The sequence below is a fragment of the Coenobita brevimanus genome, chromosome 24 (genome assembly GCF_032717465.1).
Source record: "Coenobita brevimanus isolate Jiangsu-jjx chromosome 24, ASM3271746v2, whole genome shotgun sequence".
NCBI lineage: Eukaryota > Metazoa > Arthropoda > Malacostraca > Decapoda > Coenobitidae > Coenobita > Coenobita brevimanus.
In genome coordinates, this window is record NC_136977.1 from 54,221,397 (window position 1) to 54,246,079 (window position 24,683).

General features: G+C 40.6%; 1 protein-coding gene across 1 annotated transcript in view; it reads left to right on the plus strand.

The window, feature by feature from the left end:
- The first annotated feature begins 1,495 nt into the window (after positions 1 to 1,495).
- The window catches only part of RpL23A (ribosomal protein L23A), a 56,134-nt gene continuing 32,946 nt past the window's right edge, over positions 1,496 to 24,683 (plus strand). Inside the window, exon 1 of the mRNA XM_080267641.1 lies at positions 1,496 to 1,567. Within this exon, the coding sequence (XP_080123767.1) occupies positions 1,555 to 1,567 (13 nt within the window). The 5' untranslated portion in view covers positions 1,496 to 1,554. The remainder of the gene's footprint in view (positions 1,568 to 24,683) is intronic.

Sequence of the window (24,683 nt, forward strand, 5' to 3'; positions counted from 1 at the left end):
TGGTTAGGTTAGGTTTTAGGTTGGGTTAGGAAAGGTTTCAGCTTTGCATTTTACCCAAGAAACTATTTTTTTCTGATGGTTTTTGGTACAATTCATTCGATCATCAGCTTCATTTCATCTGGAAATAACCATTTTCTGTGTTTCTCCCCTCCCTAAAACCCCTGATTCCCCAAGGATCCCCCATTATTACAGGGGTACATGGGGGGCTTACCTCAAAATCTGGTCATTTCCAATGAATAAGGATAAGGATTAATCCCCGAGCTAGACCTCATCAGATCATATAGCCCTGCTAGGGTTACAGGAGAGCGCTACCCCTCCCAGCACAGCAGCCACCGGGCGGGGCGCGAACTCGCAACCTCACGATTACGAGCCCAACACCCTACCACCGAGCTACCGCGCTCCCCATTTCCAATGGAAATGATGCTCCAAATCGAATGAATCACATCAAAAACTATCAGAGAAGCCTAAGTTTCGTGGGAAAAAGCAGTATGGGCAGACAACCGATATTTACCCCCATATTCTACTTTAAATTTATCAGTTATTTGTATGTCTCAATTTTATCTTTGATCATACCCTTCAGAATTTTGTAGATGTCTATCAGGGTTATTGGTGTCAAGTCCTTAAATTGTGGTTGTGTTGTTTTCTGCATCAATTTTGATGTTTTCCAGCTATCAGGTATATACATTTTTTTCTTATTTGTTCATTGTAGCATTCCGTGAGTCCTTCAGTGAATGCCTGGTAATATTTGCCAGAGATGATCTTTCGCCAAGATTGCTATGAATTACATACTTACCCACGATAGGAGTCGCTGGTTAAAAAGCCTCTCATTCCGTACGTTATATCTTATGTGCGTCTATGTAATAGAAACATAATTGCCCAGTATGTCGGAATATCTGGTGGTGTTTTAAATTACACGGTAAAAAAGTTACGGCAAGATAAGGATGAGGTCCCAGGAAGTTATAACTTAGTGCTGCTTCCTGAATGGTTACTTTTTTAACATATGCCTTACGGTCCTTACCCATAGCTCAAGTGTATGATGACAACGACGGACGGTGTTTAACAAAGCCGAGATTCTGATACACACTTCCCTTACAAAACACCCACAATGAACACACAAGACAATACACAGCCTTCTGGCTATAGTGGCTATTACTACGCAGAGTCGCAGAGGTCGCAGACTTGCAATGTTCTACCTGCCAAATAAAACTAGGACACTTTTCACTGTTGTAACAGTATGTATGTATACATGAACATAGACATTTACGAAGTGATATTTGTATAATGGAGGCAACATTATTACAACGCACTTTTCTCGTATGTCATTAATTGTGGAACTACATCGAATGAGTATATAAAAGTATAAGCATTATATTAGCTAGTAAAAAATAAAAATTGTATTATGAAAATGTAATGATAAATATTTGATAACAGTTTCTTGATAATGTAATGTAGTTAGAGATATTTAATATTGCGCACGACAAACGTCTTTTATTAGCAGCCATATTGCCATGCGACCGAGGTGAACGAGGCCTTTCCTGAGCATCAACAGAAGCGATGCCGCCGAAGAGTGAGTCTTCTGCGATTTGTTGTCTTTTTGTTTTTAGTTTTATTGATTTGTATGTGTTATTTATTGATGTTTGATTACGTAGAACAGTAAGGGCTGCTATTGGTGTGTTTTGAGAATGTTGGGCATAAAATGGAAGTTATACTATTCAGTGAACTCGGCACGTGTGTGAGTGGATTATCATGAGACCTGTCGGCAGAATTCAGTGGTTTAAAAATTGCTTTCGTAGATCTGGTTGCAGGCCTTTATGTGCACTTTCACATGCGTTAGAAATTAATTCACTAACTGCCAGAGTAAGCCTAAATTGCGGTAGCACCCAACATATAGTGCTGGCAGGCAGTTATGTCTGTAGTATTAAGTTTTGTGGTATTATATCCGAATAATACATAGTGAAAGTGCAGGAGCTCCCATGCATAAAATATGCTGTTGTGTTTCAGTAATTCTTTACCAAACTATTGCAGCCGTTCCATATTTTCTATTGAAATGAGTCACAGGTTTCTGTTAACTTTTCTGGATTGCCATAGGTACTTGACATTTGGTTTTAATTTCATTTCAACCCCCTAACAACGGAAATCATTATTTTTCTGTTTGCCAATAGATAGTTCTCTCAGTGTCAAGAACTTTTGAGTACTATCACTTACCACTGCAGTTCAGTAATAATGACAATAGATTTTATTTTTTCTGAAATTGTGGTCGGAAGCTGGTCTTGCCGCGGCCAGATCTGGTGAGTTATGAGTGTGTGTGTACGTTGGTTTCCACCGTGCTCTGCAGGCCTTGAGCGGCGGCCAGTAAGCAACCAGATGTGACGGACGGTCATTTTGAATGAATCATGGACTGCGGCCAGTGAGCGACCTTTCGATTTCTTTTGGTATAGGCCAATGATTTCAAACCTAATTTCCCTTAATAGGAATGGGAGGCCCTTCATATGAATTTGAATTTAGCTATGGCGACTGGGTCTGCACCAGTGGGTAACTATGCCCACATATCTAAGCTCAGGCACCACTCTAGATCTTGTCTTCACATCCGAGAATGATAAAGTTGGAGAAATTGAGGTAGCAAGTCCCCTGCCCAGCTGTGGACACTGTCCGGTGCTAATACAATATTATTTTCAGGCTGCTGTGGTGACAGATAGCTATTTGCACACCAAGCGCTCCTGGCATAAAGCCAAATACAACAAAATAAATAATCATCTGCGTGAAATAGACTGGCATTTTGAATTCCAAAGCATGTCAATTGATGCCATGTATGACAGATTGCAGTCCATCCTTAGCCCACTAATTGACGAGTATGTGCCGAATATGCCTAGCACACCTTCCTCACCTCCCAAGGCCTTAAAAAACCATTGCAGGAAACCCTGGGAAGCATACAAACACTTCAGGAATGTTTATGGAAGACTATCTCCTGAGGCTTCCCGAGCTCTGTCACACTACGACTCTCTCAACGACAGCTTTCGTAACTACTTTACACACATGCAGATCAATCACGAAATGTCACTGATTAGAAAACTAAAGGTCTCCTCAAAACCATTTCACCAGTACATCAGAAATAAGAAAGTAGGTGCACCCTCAGTAGGCACTACAAGATTGGACAATGGAGTGTTAACATCTGACTACTCAGATGGCAGAAACTTTTGCTACACATTTTTGTACAGTTTACTCAACTCATGCTTCTCACGCTCCCTTCCCTCACCAAACTTTTGAGGGTATCCTCGACACGGTGACCCTATCCTTGCAAGAAGTGAGAAATAGGCTCGCGGCACTGGACCCAAACACCAGTATGGGACCTGATGGCCTCCACCCCAGTCTTCTGAAATATTGCCCAGCCTTAGCCTTACCCTTGTTTTTGATATTTCAAAAGTCTGTCACCATTGGTAAATTGCCACATGATTGGAAAAAATCCATTATCATCCCTATATTCAAGAAAGGCTCTCGACACAAACCTCTTAACTATAGGCCTATTAGCCTAACCTCTCTCTGCTGCAAAACCCTGGAAAGATTTATTACAGAGGCATTATACAACTACCTTGACACTAATGGAGTGCTGTCAAATGAGCAGTATGGATTCAGACAGGGTAGAACTGTAGATGACCAACTGTTACTCGTGTATAATGATGTTACGGCATGGGTGGATGCTAGGTATGTTGTGAATGTTGTTTTGTTTGACTTTAGCAAAGCCTTTGACATTATCAACCATTCGATACTCACTGACAAGCTGAGGCTACTTGGGGGGAGTGGTTCCTTGCTAACTTGGATCTCTGACTTCCCTTCCGGCCGCACCATGCAAGTGTCTGTGTCCGGCTGCGCCAGTTCCTCAAGGAATGTTGTCAGTGGTGTTCCCCAGGGATCTGTTCTAGGCCCCTTGCTCTTTCTGGTATACTGTATATAAACTTTCTACCCTCATACATACGCTCCAAATGTAAATTCTTTGCTGACAACATGAAGATATACCTCAAGTTGTGCCAAAACACTTGTTCCACATTAGCTGCAGATATAAGTACATGCCAGAAGGACATTAATATGGTCTATAATGTCGCTGAGTCCCGGGGTTTACATTTCAATCTTGACAAGTGTACTGTTCTGCAATGTCAGAGAGGCCCAGTAGACTGGAATTCTATTGGCGCACTTCAGTACTATCACATGAACAACACCAGCCTCTCCGTAGAAACTACACACAAAAACTTGGGTATCTTGGTTGACAGTTCACTGAAATTTCATTCGCACATAAGAAATACTGTAAAAAATGGCAGCAGGCCTGTTAAATAATTTACTTAAGTCCACCCTCTGTCGAGACTGAGATTTTATGTTGACTTTATTCAAATCCCACATCAGACCCATCATGGAGTTTGGCTCCACTGTATGGAACACAGGCTGCCACGGAGATCAGATGCTCCTGGAGTCTACAGCACAGATGGACTAAGCAAATCAATGGCCTGTCCGAACTCAGTTATGCTGACCGTCTGAAAAACCTGGGCCTGTATTCTGTAAAAGGGAGACTGATCAGAGCTGACCTCATTAAATGCTGGAAAATCTTCCATCACCAGTCCCCAATTGCACCGCCTGAGCTTTTTTCTCTTCCTTCATTAACTCACACCAGGGGCCATAGATTCAAGGTGGCCAAGCCCCGCACTTCAGCCAAGTGTAGACGCAGGTTTTTCAGCATCAGATGTATAGACCTCTGGAACTCTCTTTCAGATGATGCTGTTAGTGCTGACTCAGTTGCATCATTTAAAAAGTCCCTCCACTCACAACTAGGTCACATCCTGTTCGACTATATTGAATAACTACGACTCTTAATTCGAAGCCCTTCAAGTAGTGCAACTACCGTGCATATGGCACAAAACTCAGCCTCTAATCAATACAGTAGTCTATTCTGACGATGATGTATATAGGAAACGGGGCTGGCGTGCCAGCAGGTATGGGCTGCCCTACTTCTTGAAAAGCAGATTCCTACCAAGCCATACTGTTAATTGTAGTAGGGTAGCCAACCAGGTGAGTAATCCAGTGCAGATGTCCGAGTTGTGACATGGGTTTTACGAATTCATTGCAAAATGAGGTTCATTCAGTTAGCCTAATACAGCACAGCCTTATACAAGGGTTTGATTTGATTGGTTAAGTTAGGTTAGATTAATGAGAAAAAAAAGACAAAGTTTCTCCAGTTAATACAGGTTAGGTTAATGAAAAAAACATACCGTAGTTAATCAAATAGTTCTTTTCTTAATCTATTTTAGTGATTTGTGTATGATTTTTATTGCCGAGAATATTGCAAAATGCCTGTTTTTTTTGGAGGGGGAGGGGGAAACTAAAATGGGTACCGGTAATTTCTGGTAAAATCAGTTATCAAAATCCTACAGAAAACACTGAAATCTTTATCTTTATTTGGTTTATCAGGCTCCATTCCACCAACATGTGGCACTCTGCAGAGCTGCCAAAGAGTGCTGCCAATATTTTACAAAAATAGTGTAACCTGTATTGATACTATTATTGCTCTATAAACTTAATAAAAGACTAGGTAATAAAACTTAATAGTAAAACTTAATATTAAAGAAACACTAGGTAATAATAACACAATTAATGGTAAAAACAGTAAAAACATGGTTATGCTTACTTCTATCTATCTGTCTATTGCCAGACACCATAATCCCATAAGGGGTGGCCACTTGACTTTGAGTTATTTGTTTTACGGGGAGGGGCACTAACCCTCCACCAACCCACTTGTTGGCACGTAGGGAGCGCGTATGGTTTGGTTATATGGTTACCACCGAGCGTTGTAAATGGTTTCTTGGCTTACAGGAAACCATTTGGCTTGTCACTCAATGTAAAGCCACCTGTAAAGGAAAGAAAAGCGATAAGAAGTGACAGGAAAGGTGGGAGAAATAGGAAGAGAGGAGGGCAGGCACAGAAGAAATGATAAAGGGTAAGGAAGAAGTAGGCAGCACTACATCAAGTGAGTGGATGATGGTCACCACCACCTACCACGTTATGCTTACTTAAAAGTAATAAAAACTAGTACAGTACCCTCGCGTCCAGCACGGTAATATTGTCATGCATGGGTCACGTGTTGGACCAAAAACGTGTTGGACTAACAATAGAGCTTATGGGGAAAAATGAATTATGTCAGCAACCCTCGGAAAAGTCACCCTAAATACCTACCATATACCAATACATATATTGGTACTATTGTAATTATAATAAATGGTACTGTGCTATGAATGATAACTAACCTTTTAGGATAGTGTTGGTGGGCTTGCTGGGAATGGAAGGTGGTATCCAAGGCTGTAGTTAGTCCTACTGGGTCCCCGGAGGATGGCTGCTGGCGTCACTAGCGGGTAATGGCTGTTGCTCCTCCTCAACCTCCCTCATAAATCCTTCGAAATCAAACCTCCCTTATAAATCCTTCAGTCACACTCAGAATCACTATCTTCGTCCACAGCCATGGAAGGTCCTGCTTCTGCCTGTCCTAGCCTTGTAATCTTCGGCAAAGTGCATGCTTCTCACACTGTTGCCAGAGCCCCGTCTCGTGACTGTGGAAAGTGATCGCTGTCGCTGACTCGGTAGAGATTAAGGAGAAGCAACTTTGTTTATAAACTGGTACGCACGCCGATGAGAAGGGTTTCAAAACGATTGATATTTATTCTAAAATATTGATATGTATTCAGTGTCAGGCTAAATGTTCAATGCTGTAGTACGATACATTCTCTGTCGAGTCGCCTGGGTTTTGGTCACACTGTTTTCCCCATCGTATGCTCGGCAGGAATCCATCCAGATGAATTCCAAATGCCCGTGGTATCGTCGGCAATTTTACCACGTTACCGTTCCGATTTTACATCGTATCCTCGGCAAACCTGGTATGAAGTGCCGTGTGATAGCCTTCGGCTGCCAGGATCTTGTCTTAAGTTTTTTATTATGATCACGTTGGCTTCATTCATGTTGTAGGCCTTGGCAATGTCAACTTTCCTCTCCCCTTTCTTCTTCCTCTCGATGCTTTCTAGCTTGGTGGCCTGAGAGAGGTGCTGATGCTTCTTGGGGTTCTCAGAAGGCTTCCTAGGCATCGTGAGCAGGATAAAATGCAGTAACAGCGGCAGAAAATGCAGTAAGAAAAAAGCACCTTCCAATGCAATTATGCGACTGAGTGGCTCTGTGGCGGGAATAATGTAAACAAAACATCACGTGACACCAGAAGCTTTTTTAATTGGGCGGTATCACGATCATGTTACGATAGCGGGTGGGGAAGGATACTTGATCAGAAGTTTTTCATTGGCTATCATCATCATGGGAATGTCCAGTATGGCCGTGTTGGACTGGGGGTGATCGTTCTAGAGTGAACTCTGCGGATTTGGCCCACTTTTCGGAGCTCTGTGCGTGTTATGCTAACACACTCGTGTTGCAGTAATTAAATCGTATTAAATAATACTAATTAATTGCTCACCGTGCTGGACTCGAATCGTGCTGGACGCGAGGGTACTGTACCATAATTCCGATTCAGTAGTGCCCACTTTCAATAGTACGATACATTTGACATAAGACTTAATAATCACCGTGACACTTTATAGTAAATAACATGGTCATACTGACTTACTCATAATAACACAATAATGTCTCCTATCAGTTTAATACTATTCACTTTACAAAATTTCATAATACATAATAATCTCTATTACACATGTCCTCCATATCATAGCAGTTACTAAACAAGAATGTTTGAACAGATCCACATTATTACTGCTCTTAACAGCACTTGGTAGTCTGTTATATAGTCTTGGGGGCACAATTTTTAAGGGCTCTAAAACCAATGTCTGTGTTACACCTTGAGTCTAAGAGTCTATAGCTATCAGAAGCATGTCTTACTACAATATCTATCTGTAATTCAAATGGTTGTAATAATTTCCTTAAGTATTCTGGTTTCCCGGTCGTCATTGCCACATACATCATAGCACAAATTTTATGTGATTCTAGCCTTAACTGGCAACCAGTGTAGTTCAGTGAGAACTGGTGTAATCCTCTCATATGCTGGCAAACTCATTATTAGTCTAGCTGGTTTGTTCATAATAATTTGCATTTTCTTCAGTTGATATTTAGGTAAATTGTAGTACAGAGAATTACAGTATAGTAATCCAGTCTATTAACCCCTAAAACGCGGGTGTTTACAGTCGATCCCCCCCGAGTGGCGGGGTTGTATCGCGGTCTGAGTACCTGTTGGAAAATATTCGCCAAAAATCAGAGATTAACCCTAGAACATTATACTTGGTATGGCAGATAGTACTTACATTCAGCTTTCTCCAGAGACAGGTGTTGAGCCTTCGTGGACTACCCAAGGACTTGTGGAGACTTGCAAAGTTGGGTAACCAAATCTTCACTTTCACACCTCCAGCAACCCGGTTTCCCCTCTACCACAGCCTCATTCTGTCACAGTAAACTTTATACTACAACGTAAAGGTAGTTAGGAATCTGTATTTGTACAATAAGCACTGAAAATAAGGCTAAAATCAACGGAGCGTACGGCCGACATGCACTGTGGCGGCATTCTTCCCGTCACTCAACAAACATTTCCATTTTCACAGCTAAAAACATGTATACTACATTATTTTCAATCATATTACTTCCCAAAAGATCACCACGGAGCGCTTTTTATTCTGCCTTACGTCCGCCACTTTATTCTTGTTCCTGTCGGCCGCTTGCACTGACTGGGAAGAGCTAGAACTCGCCGTAATCTCACTTTGAAAGCCTGCAGTAAACTGACGCTAAACAGAGGCAAACCGTGAGACAAAAAGCTAGTGTTACAACTGGGGAAACAAGCCTTTCCTAGTAGCATAAACTGCTTGTGAGAGGAGATCGCAGATTTACAGTTCTGAGCGCTCAGAGCGCTGCCATGTATCACAGCCAGGCTGGCCGGGCCGTGGTGGGGGGGGGACGGGGGGAAAACGCGATATTTGGCAACAACTGAGGTCAGTAGTACAAAGGTAAAGTATGCTAGTTGTAGCTAGAGGGTGGAGGTACTGATAGACAATACCAGCTGGAGCCTGCTTGCCCGCGGTTATTCAAAATTTACTAAAATCGCAAACGCGACAACCCGCTGTTCTGCCCTTATGGCCGAGCGTCGCAAACGCGACGATCCGCGTTTTAGGGGTTAATGACATCGTTATGTATAAGCATCTTAACAGAATGTATATCCAAATTTTTCCTTATAAAGGCAATATTTCATAAGTTAAGTCTTACCACTTTTACAGTTCCATTTATTTGTTCATTGAAATTCATATGTTTATCAATAATCACACCTAAGTCCTTGACCTTCTCAGATATACTGACAATATTTCCAGTAATACTAAAACCCTGCAAACTGTTCAACCCTCTCAAGACACCCCTTTTTCCAACAATCAAACATTCTGTTTAATCTCATTCAGTTTTAGTTTTTTACTATCCAACCATTTTTTTTATATCTCCCATAATCCTAGTCAACAGAGTTTCAGTGTCCAATACATTATTAATAGACATAAAACTGAGTATCATCAGCAAAAAGGTTAAAGGGCACCCCATGTTCCCTCAGCAAGAATGAAAGTTCAATAGTATAAATACAGAACAATACAGGTCCCAGTACACTGCTTAGGGGAACACCTTTTCTAAGAGTTCTATGTTCAGAAAAAGTTTCCCACCTGTACACAGTAACTTCTGTTATCTAAATTGCTTTCCAAGTAACTGAGTGCCCTTTGTGTCACTCCTATAGCCCTCAAATCTTCCAACACTAGCTCATGTACTACTGTGTCAAAAGCAGCACTTGAATCTAATAATATTAACCCTTTGAGATTTTCGGCCCTCTGCTAATTGTGTCTGTGCCAGATTCAGCCTGGCACATAGAGTGCACCGTTGTGCAGTGATAGTTGTACTTAATCGGTCACTGTACACTTAACTTTTTATGATAGACTAATGAATTGGGTACCGTTTTAAAGCTGAGTAGTATCTCTTTATCGTAGTATGGTTGAAAATGGTAAATACAGTAGCTAAAAGGCCAGTAAGATGAGTAGAAGTTAGCTGAAAAGGAAAAATCGCACACCCTTCCGTAGAAAAATATTTGTAATAAAAAGGTATTAGAGTTACATGGAACTTGATTGCACCATGTCTATCTATCTATCTATTGCCAGACACCATAATCCCATAAGGGGTGGCCACTTGACTTTGAGTTATTGGTTTTATGGTGAGGGACGCTAACCCTCCACCAACACACTTGTTGACACATAGGGAGCACGTATGGGTTGGGTATTTGGTTCAATCTACAGTAAATTAACTTTCCAGTGATATATAGGTTATGGCAATTTACGTTAGTTTTCACAGAGAAAAGCGAAAGCTCGTGCTGTTATACAGGCAAATATCCATGCTGGTAATACTGATATTATTCATGGTAAAAGCAAATTTATTATGCATATCTGTCTGATGTACTTGTTAGTGTAAAACTAAATAGTTAGAAAAGGATAACCAGGATAGTGTATGTAGAACATGCTCAGATAGGATATGGAAAACGTGCAAAAAACAAATGTTGTTTCATATGACTTAAATTCATGTCATCAGAGGGAGGTGAGAAGACAGGAAGAAATCAGTAGGATAGAAGTTGTGGAAGCAATGAAGAAAGTTAAATCGGGGAAAGCCCCAGGAATTGATGGAGTGTGTGGTGAAATGCTGAAGTATGGGGGAGAGATAGTAATAGAATGGATGTGGAAAATGTGCAGATTGGCCTGGGAGGAAGGTAGAGTCCCGGAGGATTGGAAGTCAGGTATAATTATTCCCTTGTACAAAGGAAAAGGTGAAAAAGAAATGTGTGGTAATCGTAGGGGCATCTGTCTTCTAAGTATAATAGGAAAAGTGTATGGTAGGATACTTATTGACAGAGTTAGAGAAAGAACAGAGGAATTAGTTGTAGAAGAACTGGGAGGCTTTAGGAAGGGAAAAGGTTGTGTAGATCAGATATTCATTCTTAGATCTTTAGTCGAAAAGTTTCTAGAGAAGGGAAAGAAGTTGTATGCAGCTTTCATGGATTTGGAGAAAGCATATGACAGGGTGGATAGACAAGGATTGTGGAAAGTATTAAGAATATATGGAGTAGATGGGAAGTTGTTGAATGCTCTGAAGAGTATGTATGATGGTGCTAAGGCTGCGGTGCGTGTAGATGGTGAACTGAGTGAATTTTTGTCTTTGAAGGTTGGGTTGAAACAGGGATGTGTCATGTCTCCATGGTTGTTCAGTGTGTACATGGATGGGGTAATAAAAGAGGTACAAGTAGGGTAGTGGATGTTGGAGTGGCCCTGGTGAGAGAGGGTAGTGTATGGAAACTCCCTGTACTGTTGTTTGCAGATGATACTGTGTTTTTGAGTGAAGACGAAAGAGAGCTGCAAGGCTTAGTGGATGAGTTTGGGAGAGTGTGTAAGAAACGGAATCTAAAGGTGAATGTAGGGAAGAGTAAAGTGATGGTCTTTGAGAGAGGTGAAGTCAGTGAATGTACAGCGAGGTTGGATGGTGAGGAATTGGAAAATGTGAGTACAGTAATCCCTCCAATATCCGACGTAATAGAGCCATACGCAGGTCCGGATATTGGGCCCCAGATTATGGACTTGTACTTATGGACCCTAACTCAGAGAAACACCTATACAACTCCCTCTGGACATGCATAGCACCTATTTAAGACCCAAATCACACCAATAAGGCACATAATAGACTGAAATAAATGCAAAAGAAGCATAAAATGAGGTTTTTGAGGTAGGTTCATACAATATTCAACATTCTGGGTACTTACAAGTCCCTTGCTCATGGACTGGTAGGTATGGACCCTAACCTAGCCTAACTCAGAAAAACACCTTCCTACTGCACATGCATAGCACCTAAGACAGAGCATATTCACACCTATAAGGGACATAAAAGAGTGAAATGAGGTGTTTGAGGTAAGTATAGTATGGAAAATACAGTAGAGTACTGTATGAAACATTCTGCCTACTTACAGCAAGTCCATGGCCATCTCGATGAATAACCACCTCCTCTCAGACTCTGACAGTAAGAAGGATTTCCTGAAGCACTTGCAGTACACTGTTCATGAAGTCTTGCACTGAACTTAGTCATTCACACTCAGAAGTCTGTTCTCTTCACAGTGCGCACTCTTGTCTAACTTATGCTCCATTGTAACTTACTAAGTGTTGCACTCTGCACTTTAACTTTTTCCACTCTTCTAACCATTTTCTAAAGCAAAAACACACAAGTCTATTTATGTTAAATTTAGTTCAAAAATTGTCTTTTCACTCACAACTCTAAATCCTTAACACAACGCACTGTTTTTTTTCAATGCACAACACTGTAAATTTCCGTGTGGTCTAGTGGAGAAGTTCTTGACGTCTATTCACTGTCAGAGTCCGAGAGTATCACTAGCAGGTGACTTAGGGGTGCGTCGCTGGGTCATGGTGATGGCGTACCCACTGCAGACGACTCTGAAGATAGACTCAAACTCACGTCGAGCGGTGACTCCACCGTGGCTGATGTGCTGGGCTGTGGCTCGGAGCATAAGGGCCTGTCTTGGGGAGGCAACGGAGTGGAGCCAGGGCTGGGCACAGCGGGGGTCACGGGCCTGAAAAAACTGTCAATCGTTGATTGATCAACGATTCTGACTATTGATGATGCGCTGCCTGAAAGCACGCACTTCCTCCACAAGTCCCAAGGGCCCCATCTCCCTGTCACAGTCCAGGTGTTCCAGGTAGTCGAGAATGAACTCTAGATGTTCCCGGAGTGCGCTCAGCTTGGGGATGGCTGGAGTTGTGTCATGCTGAGAGGAGTCTGCATCATCGTCGCCGTCCTCGTCGGAATCTTCAAGCTGGGTACTGACACCTGCAACTGAAGATGCGATGTCGATATTAGACAAGGTCTGATACCCAGGATTGCCCTCGTTGTCATCCAACCACTCACGCACATCGTCCACATCAACATCGTTGCCATGCGTATGTAGATGTATATGGAAGTCATCCACGTCAAAAGCTAGGAAATCGTACTCCACATCCGTTACGAGAAGCAGACGAGACCAACCATTTTCTAGAGTCTTGACAGGGACTTCCTTTCGTGCACTGGCCCAGTTGTAGATTGCAGACTTGATGTAGCAGCGAAGGTTTTCCAAAGTCCGCTGGCCTCGCGTGTCCCGTCCCTCCCTGCGCTCGTCCTTGTCCTCGAGAGCAACCATCACCTCGTCCAGGAACTTCCTTCGGTATAGACGCTTTGTTGCCACGATCACTCCTTGGTCCATTGGTTGGATGAGAGCTGTCGTATTAGGTGGCAGAAACATGCACCTAATCTGGCCATTCTCAGCCACCAAGTCCTTGTCGCACGGGTGGGCAGGTGCATTATCGAGGAGGAGGAGGGCCTTTACCTGGTCGTGCGAGATTCCCAGTGTCTCCGTCTGGTAATGTATGACCTCCTTGACGAAGTGACAGTGGAACCAGTCTTTGAAGATCTGGGCTGTACACCATGCCTTCAAAGAATGGTACCAGATGACAGGAAGGACATCCATCACCCCACGAAGACACCGAGGCTGCTTTGCACGGCCAACAAAACAGGCTTCAGCCGGTGCATGCCATTAGCATTGGCACAACACAAAGCAGATATCCGTTCCTCTGAGAGCCTGCGGCCAGGTACACGCTTTTCCGTCTCCTCGGCTAGAGTGTTCGTTGGCAAAGAGCGATAGAATAAACCAGTTTTGTCAGCATTGTAGACTTGACCGAGAGCAAGGCCCTTCCTGTCGATCGAGCCCTTCACCTTGTGCCGAAACTCGTCAACTCCATCCTCGTTAGTGTCCAAAGCTTTGCCATGAGTTTTACGGTTGGTAAGGCCATGCCGTAACTTGAATGCGAAGAGCCAACCCTCGGATGCCTTGAAGTGTAGGGCGTCGTAAAGTCTGGCAAACTTCTCAGCAGCAGCCTTCAGCTCCGTATCATGTACCATCACACCAGCAGCACGTTGCTGTCGATACCAAATCAACGTGGAGCGGTCGACTTCAGCAAACTTGGGAGTAAACATCACCTTCCTCTCCACGTTGCATTTGTTTCTCGATGAGAAATCAGCCGTGTACTGCATGAGTTTGTCTCGGGATCTCTTAATATCAATCAAAGTAGATCGGGCCAGGTAGAACTCGCGGAGGATGCGGGAAGAAGACCACTCCGCATCTACTTTCTTCAATATCTCCCGGTTCTTCTCCAGAGTCAACACCACTCTCTTCCTTTTCTCAGGCGGCGGGCCCATCGTCACACACACGAAGGAGGGGAATGAGAGCAGCAGGAGTGCCTGCAGCAGGTAAGGCACCACCACAAAAGCGAGCACGTGGGCAGCCATGACGATGAGCGTGCACTTACGACGAGAGACAGGCGGAAAGTTGGGAGGATGCAGGGGCGCTCTAGAGGACGTCGGAGGAATGACGCGCCACAACAAAGCTGTCCCGCGCCCCGCACGCCGAGTTCAAATTACGGGTGGGATTTTTTTTTGGGGGGGGGATATTGGATCCTGGGACGATTATGTCCAGTTAGTGGGGATGTTCGGATATTGGGCATTCGGATATTAGAGGGATTACTGTACGTTTAAGTACTTGGGTAGTGTGATGAGTAAGGATGGAGGTTTAGAGGGTGAAGTGCTTGAAAGGGTACAGCAGGGAAGAAGGGTTGCTGGTTCCTTGAAAGCTGTGATAAGAAGCAGGGAAGTGCGTTTGGAAGTGAAAAATTTACTACATGACAGTATTGTGATACCAACTCTAACGTATGGAAGTGAAGCTTGGACTTTGTTGGAAGGACACAAGTCAAGAGTGAGAGCAGTGGAAATGAGTTATTTAAGGGGAGCCCATGGAGTCACATGGAGAGACAGGCTGACAAATGAGGATATAAAGGAGCGTTGTGGTGTCGATGTGGATGTGATAGGAAGCATTAGGAGGAATACACTGAGGTGGTTTGGCCATGTGGAGAGGATGGAGGGTGAAAGACTGACAAAGAGAGTGTATGTGAGTGAGGTGGAGGGCGGAAGAGGGAGGGGGAGGCTGAGGATGAGATGGAGGGATGGGGTGGAGAGGTATATGAGAGAAAGGGGTGTGAGTTGGGAGTGCAATGGCGGGGGACAGGGCGACGTGGAGGCGATTTGTTTGTGGCCACCCCGAACGGGATTGAGGCGTCTGGTAATAGATAGATAGATAGATAGAATCTCAACGGTTGGATTTACAATGACTCGAAATCGCGTCTTCGGAATCTCAAAGGGTTAAGACACCACATTTTCCCTCATTCATCCATCCTAGTAAATCATTAGTGACACTGCACAGTAATGTTTCTGTTGAGTACAATTGCCCATAAGCAGACTGATTATCTGGTAATACATTGATATTCACCAGATATTCCATCGGTTGATCAAGTATAACATTCTCAATAATTTTGGACAAATATGACAGATTTGGAACTGGTCTATAGGAGCTCAAACTCTGATGATCTTTATTGCCCTTTAAAGTGGGTTTGACAATTGCCAACTTTTCACTTTGTGGAAACACACATTCAGTAATACTTAAATTCACAATTTTCATCATCAACTGCGCAAGACTAGGGAAGCCTTCCTCATTAGCTATATCCGACATTGAGATTGGATCAGTAGAACAATATGTCAGTTTAACTTTTCATCAGGGTCTCTAATTTCACAAAACTAACTTCCTTCAAGCAACACCAACCAATGTACGGGATGTCTGGCAGGTGCACTTGGTGGACCATAGGTCCTAAACCTTGGAAACTGTTGACAATATTTAAGGTTTTCTCATCAAAATACATCATAAATTTATTTGCTAAGTCTGCATCAGAGAAACTGTCAGGAAGCTTCTTCTTTCCTATATGCCCTATCTAGTCGGTGATAAGAATACAGTCCCTTCACATCTGACCCAGCTGCAGCAATGTTCTGTCTAAAATACATACATTTTCTTCTTATTAGTTTATTCACCTCATTCCTTGCATTAATGTACTCTCTCCCGGATTCCTCTGTTCGCAAAGTACGCCACAGTTTTTCTTTACCGTACGCCTTCTAATTCTAATAGCATTTGCAACCTCAGAGTTAAACCACGGAGTGTTGTTGTTCTCAGTAACCTCTTTCTCTAACACTGGACACATGTAATATTCACTTTGTAGTGCACCTTTATATAATGAGATCATACAACTCAGACATTAACCTTTTTGTATTACAATACCATCTGTATGTGTACAAAGATTATGAATATCCTCTGACATTCTATCAAGTATTCTATGAAGCAACACTCTAGGGCAGTGGTTCCCAAACTTTTTCTGGTCGTTACCCACTTTTCATACATGATCCTTGTCCATGGCCCCCCTTCGCCAACCATAACCCATGACTACAGTGACTGTCTACACTACAGTCCTACACTCATCATGTCCATATAAAAATCACTCTAGCAAATCCTGTAATTTTATTGATTCCATTTTTTATTTTCTCTTTTGTTAAGTATTAATAAAGATATGTGTATTTTGTTTTAGCTGAATCATATATATATATATATATATACTGTATATATATATATATATAATTATTGAAATGGTACTAAAGGAATAATAAAATGCACATTAAAAAAATCCATACTTAGAGTAATTAAAAATTGTATTATTGCGAAAAGCTGATTCAGCAATAAAAAACAATTCACTGGATTGAAAAAGTGTATTAATCCCACGCAGTTTGATCTGATCTTTGAATTTTACAAATCTGATAACTTTATAATTCTGAAATGATATGCTATCATAGTGAGTCATAATTATCTGCCACAACCATGGCCTTCAGTTGCGACACACCCACCTCCTCCCAGACCATTTGCTTCTGAACATTCATGCCAGGTTCATTTTTCCTTCATTTGAATCCCCATTCCACTCAGTGTAAGTTCTCTCCACTGACTACCTACTCACTAAACTCCTTCGGTTCAGGTTATGGCCCCCTACATTCTGATATATGGCCCTCATTTTGGGAACCACTGCTCTAGGGTCAAAGTTTCTTTTACTTCTGAAAGTTATAGTATTCTTGATCTTTTTACCCTTACAAACATCAATACTGTAAGTAACCAGTTTGTGATGAGAAATAGAAAAGTCAGGTTCCACTGCAAGATGTTGAATTTTTCCTAACTCACTATCACAAGAGACTAAATCCAGCATATGGCCAGAACAAGAAGTTGCATGACTGACTTTGTTTGTGAATTGCTAAGTCCATCATATCAATAAATTCTTTGCCATAATGATCATCATTATCAGTCCATAAATTAAAATCTCCACAAATAAAGATCCACCTATTTAAGTGATTTATTCGCTCTAAATATGTTTTAAATTCATCAATAAAAGATATTAGATTTGTCTCCGGAGGTCTATAAACAACTATAAATGTTAGCTTTTGATTACTGTTTATCATAAAACTTACCATTATTGGTTCAAATGTGTTAAATTTTGGAGAGACCAGCAACTGTATGTGAGAATATTTCTTTGATATAAATTTCCCTACTCCTCCTCCTCCTCCTCTTCTGCTAACCCTAGGAATATGCATGAAAATGTGAGTAGTAGGGGCATTTCATGGATTTTTGTACGATCAAATTCATTCATCCACGATTCTGCCACAGCAAAGATGTCGAAAGCCTTCTCAGTAATTAGCTCCCTTATTTCAATAGTTTTATTACCAACAGACACTATATTTATAAATCCACATTGAATATGATTGGTGTTTCTGGTATCCATGGTCAGTCATATCTCTAATTTTATTAAGTTTCAGCTCTAGTGACTTACAACCTCTACTATTCGCTACATGATTTGTTTCAGTTCATGAGTGCCTGACACAGGTAATACATTTAACACAGTCAGTGGTACAGTCTTTGGTTTGATGATCCCCAGCACAGTTAGCACAACTAGCAGCAGCAGCATTCCGTTTAAATTTACAATCTTTTTCAGTATGCCCATATCTTTGACAGTGGTAGCAGTTAAAAACGTATCTGTCTATCTCTGACCGTATACCTGGCCCATTTCAAGCAAACAACATCCCCATGATTATGTATTATCTTTTTTATTTCTGGTGAGCATTTCGGTATGTAGTGCACCATGTCTCCAACTGCTGGTTTATTAAATACTAGCTTAATATTGTCATCTACATCTTCAGCATTCTGTAAGTACCCATTCTTTGCAGTCAAATAATCAATGATGCCATCCTTATTCTCCTCCTTGGAGACATTGCATATCATGATTTTTGGAGAGAACTTCTTTGTGAATTTCATTTCCATGTTTTCCGTGCCACTACTGATCCTCCATGCTGCAGTTTCCCTCTCAGACTCACTAGCAAAGTTCATAATAACATTTCCACCATTAGTGAACTTTGTATCAACCACAGGTATATCCTTCAGTACTCCAGGAAGCTCCTCTTTGTTAGTCACACTACATTCCTTATCAGTAGATTTAGTAACAAGTAGATTTTTCTTCTTAGTAACTGCTGCATAAGTGATGCCACCACTGCCATTACCCTCATTCTTTGTGCCAGCATGCAGATTTACCGTGGTGTTAATAATCTCATCCTTCATATCAGCCAGTAGAGTTTTCCTTCTCATTATTTCTCTCACAGCAGTAGGTACTTCACCATCGTCAGCATTAGCATAACCGTCATCAAGTGCACTATAGTAGGACTCGCGTAAATTTGCGCCTGTGGTGTGGCCCGCACCTGTGTACAATGGTGCCACGTTTCCCCACCTTGCGATGTGAAACGGAAGCTATTTATGTACAAGGCATCACAAATACGATAAATTCAGATGAATAAAACTTACACTTGTGTATTTTGATGGATGAATCACCATTAATCTTATTATGCATAAAATATTTATACAGGAACACAGAAACATGGCATACATATTGTACAGTGTTGCTAAAAGAAATTGTAGTCACTTTTAATGGGTTTTAGTGTGGTTTTAGGGTGGGTAATAATATCACAGTTATGTTTATAAGATAATGAGCTTGAAAAAAGAAGAAATATGCCAATATTCAAAGTAAAAAATAATTCATATAATTCTTGTGAGTGGCAACACTGACACACCCAGTCTGGCCTAAGGTAAAGTACTACCCCTCCATAGACCCAAGCATAGCTTGTACAGGTGTTGCTAGGGAAAAATGCTCACATTTACTGGCTTTTACCGTAATTGTAAGGGGGTGAGGAATAATCACATTTATAATCATAAGCTAATATGTAGGACAAAATAGTAGACATATGCCAATACCGAAGTAAAAAAAAAAAAACATTATTCACTCGCGAGCGGCAACACTTCCACACCCAGTCGGTGGCCTTGACCTCAAGGGTGGTGTGGAAATGATGTCAAATTTACAATATATACAATATTATGTAAAAGAAAATATCCAAAATGTCTCTTGCAATAAAAGAGAGAGAGAGGCAGGCAGGAGAGGGGCAAGGATGAATGCATTGTTGATTGTTACTTGTAGAGAAGTATATTTTAGACTTGTGGTCGAGCGGCTTTTATATCTTGTAGTAGTTTCCCCACCAGATGTCATGTAGTGACGGGAGAGGTAAAGAATAGTATGGGACTATTTTTATTTGTCTTGGAAATATTAAACAGGTATAATAGTCCTGGGTAGCTACCTCCCTGTCTCGCTATCTCTCTCTCTCTCTCTGTTCTAAGGCTAATCTCCGTCTCGACCTCTCTCCAGGGTCGCTTGTCTCCTTCTAAACTCACTTTCCTAAAATCTGGTGTAGTAGGTGTGTGTGTGTCACGTATGTTCCTCATGGCAACAGAACTTTCTCACGAGAGGACTGCTGACAGCTAACTGCATCATCTCCTTACTGGCCGCTGTCGTCAGCTTTCCTCCGTGTAAGCGTTTAGCGCTGCTCGCTTCTCGCAAACACAACACCTTCTCATCATTTGACTTCCTGCTTCTATCTGTCTCTCTATCTATCTCTCTATCTATCTATTTATCTATCTATCTATTATGTAGTCCTATATTTGCTCGGCCGCGCGAAAATGGCGTACCATCGACATTTAATAGTTATAATATATTAATACATACTACATACACATTATAATGAACTTATAAGCTAATTAAGTGAAATACATTATATTGTAAAGTAACATAATTGTATGAATATTGTATACATATATTATTCATAGTAAATAGTGATTATTCAGTAATATTACGCATATAATTGTGCAATGGTAATACTGCAAGGTTATACATTACATATTTGAGTTATCACTTTAGTAATGTCTAATATTTCACCTAACTTGTATGATGATACTGGTAATACAGAATTGTGCTATAATTGTATGACTTATAATATTGTACTAACATTGTGGTACTACATAATTGTAACATTTTATGAATTGTTACCAAATATTGTGTTAATGCATAATTGTGTTGGCCTTATAATTGTAGTTACATAAAAGTTGCATCTTGTTAATGCAACTGTTTTGTCGTTACATAATTGTTACATATCGTTTGTAGGTACATAATTGTTGTTAAAGTTACATAAAAGTTACATCTTGTTAATGCAACTGTTACATAATTGGCAAAGTGTAACATAATGCAATCGTTTGTCGTTACATATCGGTTGTAGGTACATAATTGTAGTTAGTGTAACATAATGCAATCGTTTGTCGTTACATAATTGTTACATATCGTTTGTAGTTACATAATTGTAGTTAGTGTAACATAATGCAATCGTTTGTCGTTACATAATTGTTACATATCGTTTGTAGTTACATAATTGTAGTTAGTGTAACATAATGCAATCGTTTGTCGTTACATAATTGTTACATATCGGTTGTAGGTACATAATTGTAGTTAGTGTAACATAATGCAATCGTTTGTCGTTACATAATTGTTACATATCGTTTGTAGTTACATAATTGTAGTTAGTGTAACATAATGCAATCGTTTGTCGTTACATAATTGTTACATATCGTTTGTAGTTACATAATTGTAGTTAGTGTAACATAATGCAATCGTTTGTCGTTACATAATTGTTACATATCGTTTGTAAGTACATAATTATAATATGGAGTAACATAATTGTAATAACTGCAGTCCTAACATATGCTGCGGTCGATGATAGTGATGATGTTTCGTGCCACTTGTATGTGGAGACAACAATTTGCTTTTTTGTTTGTAGTTTATGTGGTATTTTGGCATATATAGTAACATTTACACTTATTTTCATTTGTTTGTTATGTGATCTTACTTTATTTCTCTTTTTTCCTTCTTACTTTTCTTTCTTTCTTTCTTTCCTTTCCTTTTTTTTTTTTTTTTTTTTTTTTTTTTTTTTTGTATTTATTTTCCATAGTTTTTTTATATTTGCTTGTTTACGCTTTTTTACATTTTGTTCATGGTTGAATAATTACAGAATAATTTCCTTGAGATACTTTTTTAAAGTTTAGTTTATATTGCACAGATACTACTGAAAATGATATTATATAGTCCCATATTTTGTTATTTTATATAAAAAATATATACACTATATACAGTATTAACTATACACACTGACTTGTTGTTCACCTGTACCTATCGTGGGTAATATGTGTGTCAGCACTGTGTGGAAATCATTGTCTTCACGATTGTGTTGAAGATGTTCACTCTTGCTAACGGCATTTGTGTTGGCCATTTTTTTTTTTTTTTTCTCTAGTTTACCTTGTAACTTAATTTGTCTGTTTCCACTAGGTAGCTTTAATTAATAAATGTTTAATACAGTTCTTTTAATTGCTCACTGAGTAACTGTGATTGGATATTTTCTTTATTACTTTGTAGATGTAATAATGTATAGTTGTATGTATGAAACACGTATTTTATGTAGGTATAAATGGTAACATTCGTTGGTAGTAAATAAATGTTATAATAAATGAATGAATATATACAGTGTAGAATATTTATTGTTGGTGATTATTTAGTATTTGAGTTATGCAGATAACTGAAGTAAGTATGTGTATTTAAACTGTAACTATACAGCACGTTTTTATGTTTGTGCAGAAGCTTATTGTCTATCACTGTGTATTGTATAAATGAAGTAACTATGTAACTCACTAATTTTTACCGTGGAGGAAAATGGTGTGAGTGGTGTTGCACGTGGTGATAGCGTTGTCCTTCGCGGGTTGATTGGCGTGTTGTCGTCTCAGCACATGGTGACGTCGGCTTCCCACACTGGTAGCTGTGGTGAGTGAATGAGTAGCGATGAGTAACTTGAGTGAAGACGAGTGAGTAAGATGAGTTGTGAATATGGACTTGGTGTTTGCTTCGTCGTCCTGACCTCTTCACACCTGCGTAAGCATTGGGTTGGGTGGATGTAGCAGAGAGAGGAGGGTGAGGTCTGGTGGTTATGAGTTGTGAGTCGTCTCTCACTCTTCGTTTGTTTGTTTGTTTGTTTGTTTGTTTTCTTTCGTTCTTGATGTATTCTTGGTCCTTTTTTCTTGTGATTTACTCGTTGTGGGATGAAGACTGCCGCTTCTTGTAGGTGCGTGTAGAAGATTATACAGACGACGTAGAGTTGTTAATTGTAGTTGATTGTAGATGGCTGTAGTTGATTGTAAATGTCATAAAGACTTTGTAGAACTGAAGCTAATCTTGTAGTCTCGGTTGCTTTTGTAGAAATTTGCTTTTAATTCGGAGACGATGTCCGCAGATTTGCTGGTTTGTCGTTAAGCTACTTGCAAGGCGTCGAGTGATCTCTTGACCTCTGCATCAGCGTAATGATCTGGGAGACGGAGGGGGCAGGAGCTGATATTGTTGGTTGTTGTCAATCTTGATATTTTGTAGTAATTTAATGTTGATTCGTAGACGAGGTTCGTATACGTTCGCTGCTACCAAATGTCATAAAGACTTTGTAGTTACTTGTAGAGAAGTATATTTTAGACTTGTGGTCGAGCGGCTTTTATATCTTGTAGTAGTTTCCCCACCAGATGTCATGTAGTGACGGGAGAGGTAAAGAATAGTATGGGACTATTTTTATTTGTCTTGGAAATATTAAACAGGTATAATAGTATAAGTCCTGGGTAGCTACCTCCCTGTCTCGCTATCTCTCTCTCTCTCGCTATCTCTCTCTCTCTCTCTGTTCTAAGGCTAATCTCCGTCTCGACCTCTCTCCAGGGTCGCTTGTCTCCTTCTAAACTCACTTTCCTAAAATCTGGTGTAGTAGGTGTGTGTGTGTCACGTATGTTCCTCATGGCAACAGAACTTTCTCACGAGAGGACTGCTGACAGCTAACTGCATCATCTCCTTACTGGCCGCTGTCGTCAGCTTTCCTCCGTGTAAGCGTTTAGCGCTGCTCGCTTCTCGCAAACACAACACCTTCTCATCATTTGACTTCCTGCTTCTATCTGTCTCTCTATCTATCTCTCTATCTATCTGTTTATCTATCTATCTATTATGTAGTCCTATAGGGGGGGTGGAGGCATTGTCAGGCTGAGAGGGAGATGGAGGAAGGGGAAAGAGAATGAATGAATGAAAATCAATCATGGTACTGCAACAACAAGTCATCTGTCGCCGTATACAAAAAATGATAAAATCACTAAATATAACAAAACCAAATTAACAAATGAAAGCACAATTATAAATAACTTATAAAAGAATCAAAAGTACTCAGGGTGGCTCACATCTCCCGCCAGGAGAGAGAGAGAGAGAGAGAGAGAGAGAACGGTATAGAAAACGTGGCAACACTGTACACAGGTGCGGGCCACACCACAGGCGCAAATTTACGCGAGTACTACTATAGTTTGTAGATTAACCATAGTAGTAATTACCTCATCCTTTACATCATCAGGTTTCTGATACAAGTTTTCAGTACTTACTACTAACTTAGTCATACTTTCACCAATATCTATAGGAGTCAGTCCACCATGTTCCACTTTTTCCCTCAACACTCTGTTTTCACTTTTTAACATTTCATTTTCTTTTTCCAGTTTCATAACCATCTTGCTTAGGTTCCTATGCTCACGATAGCATTCAGTCACAGCTTTTGTGCATAATTTACACATCCAGTTTACCTTCCTTAGGTCAGCATTCTTAACATCTTGGAGATACACACACTTTTTGTGACACCATTTCTCACATAGGTCACATGCCAACCATTTAGAGGAGACTTCGTGCCCCATACCACAGTGCTGACATAGAGTTGGATCAGCCATACTTGCAGCTACTAATCTCGTCATACATAATGTAAGGAAAATGTAGAGCTCAGCCTTGTGTACCTTTGGCAACACGCAACCACCATGAATGTAAACAAGCAGGGTAGCTCCACTCTTACCCTGAGTTTAACCCTGTAGCCATTCAGGTGTGATATTGTCAGCTTAACAGGTACACTAGATCTTCATTAACATCTGCATCCACACTGACAAGGTCTAGGCAATGTTTATTGCTTAAAATTGTCCACAACAGTGGGACAGCATCAGAGGAGCTCTACCCTTCTTCTTCTCTGGGAACGCTCTCTGTAGGTTTCTGAAAAAATAAAATTAAAGAGAAGTTGAAGGCTTAAACAATAATTTTACCTCTTCATAAACTTACCTTTGAAAGCTGTAAATGAGGACTTAGAATGCATAAATATTCTGCCAACATTTGCCAGTAGCTGGCCATAAT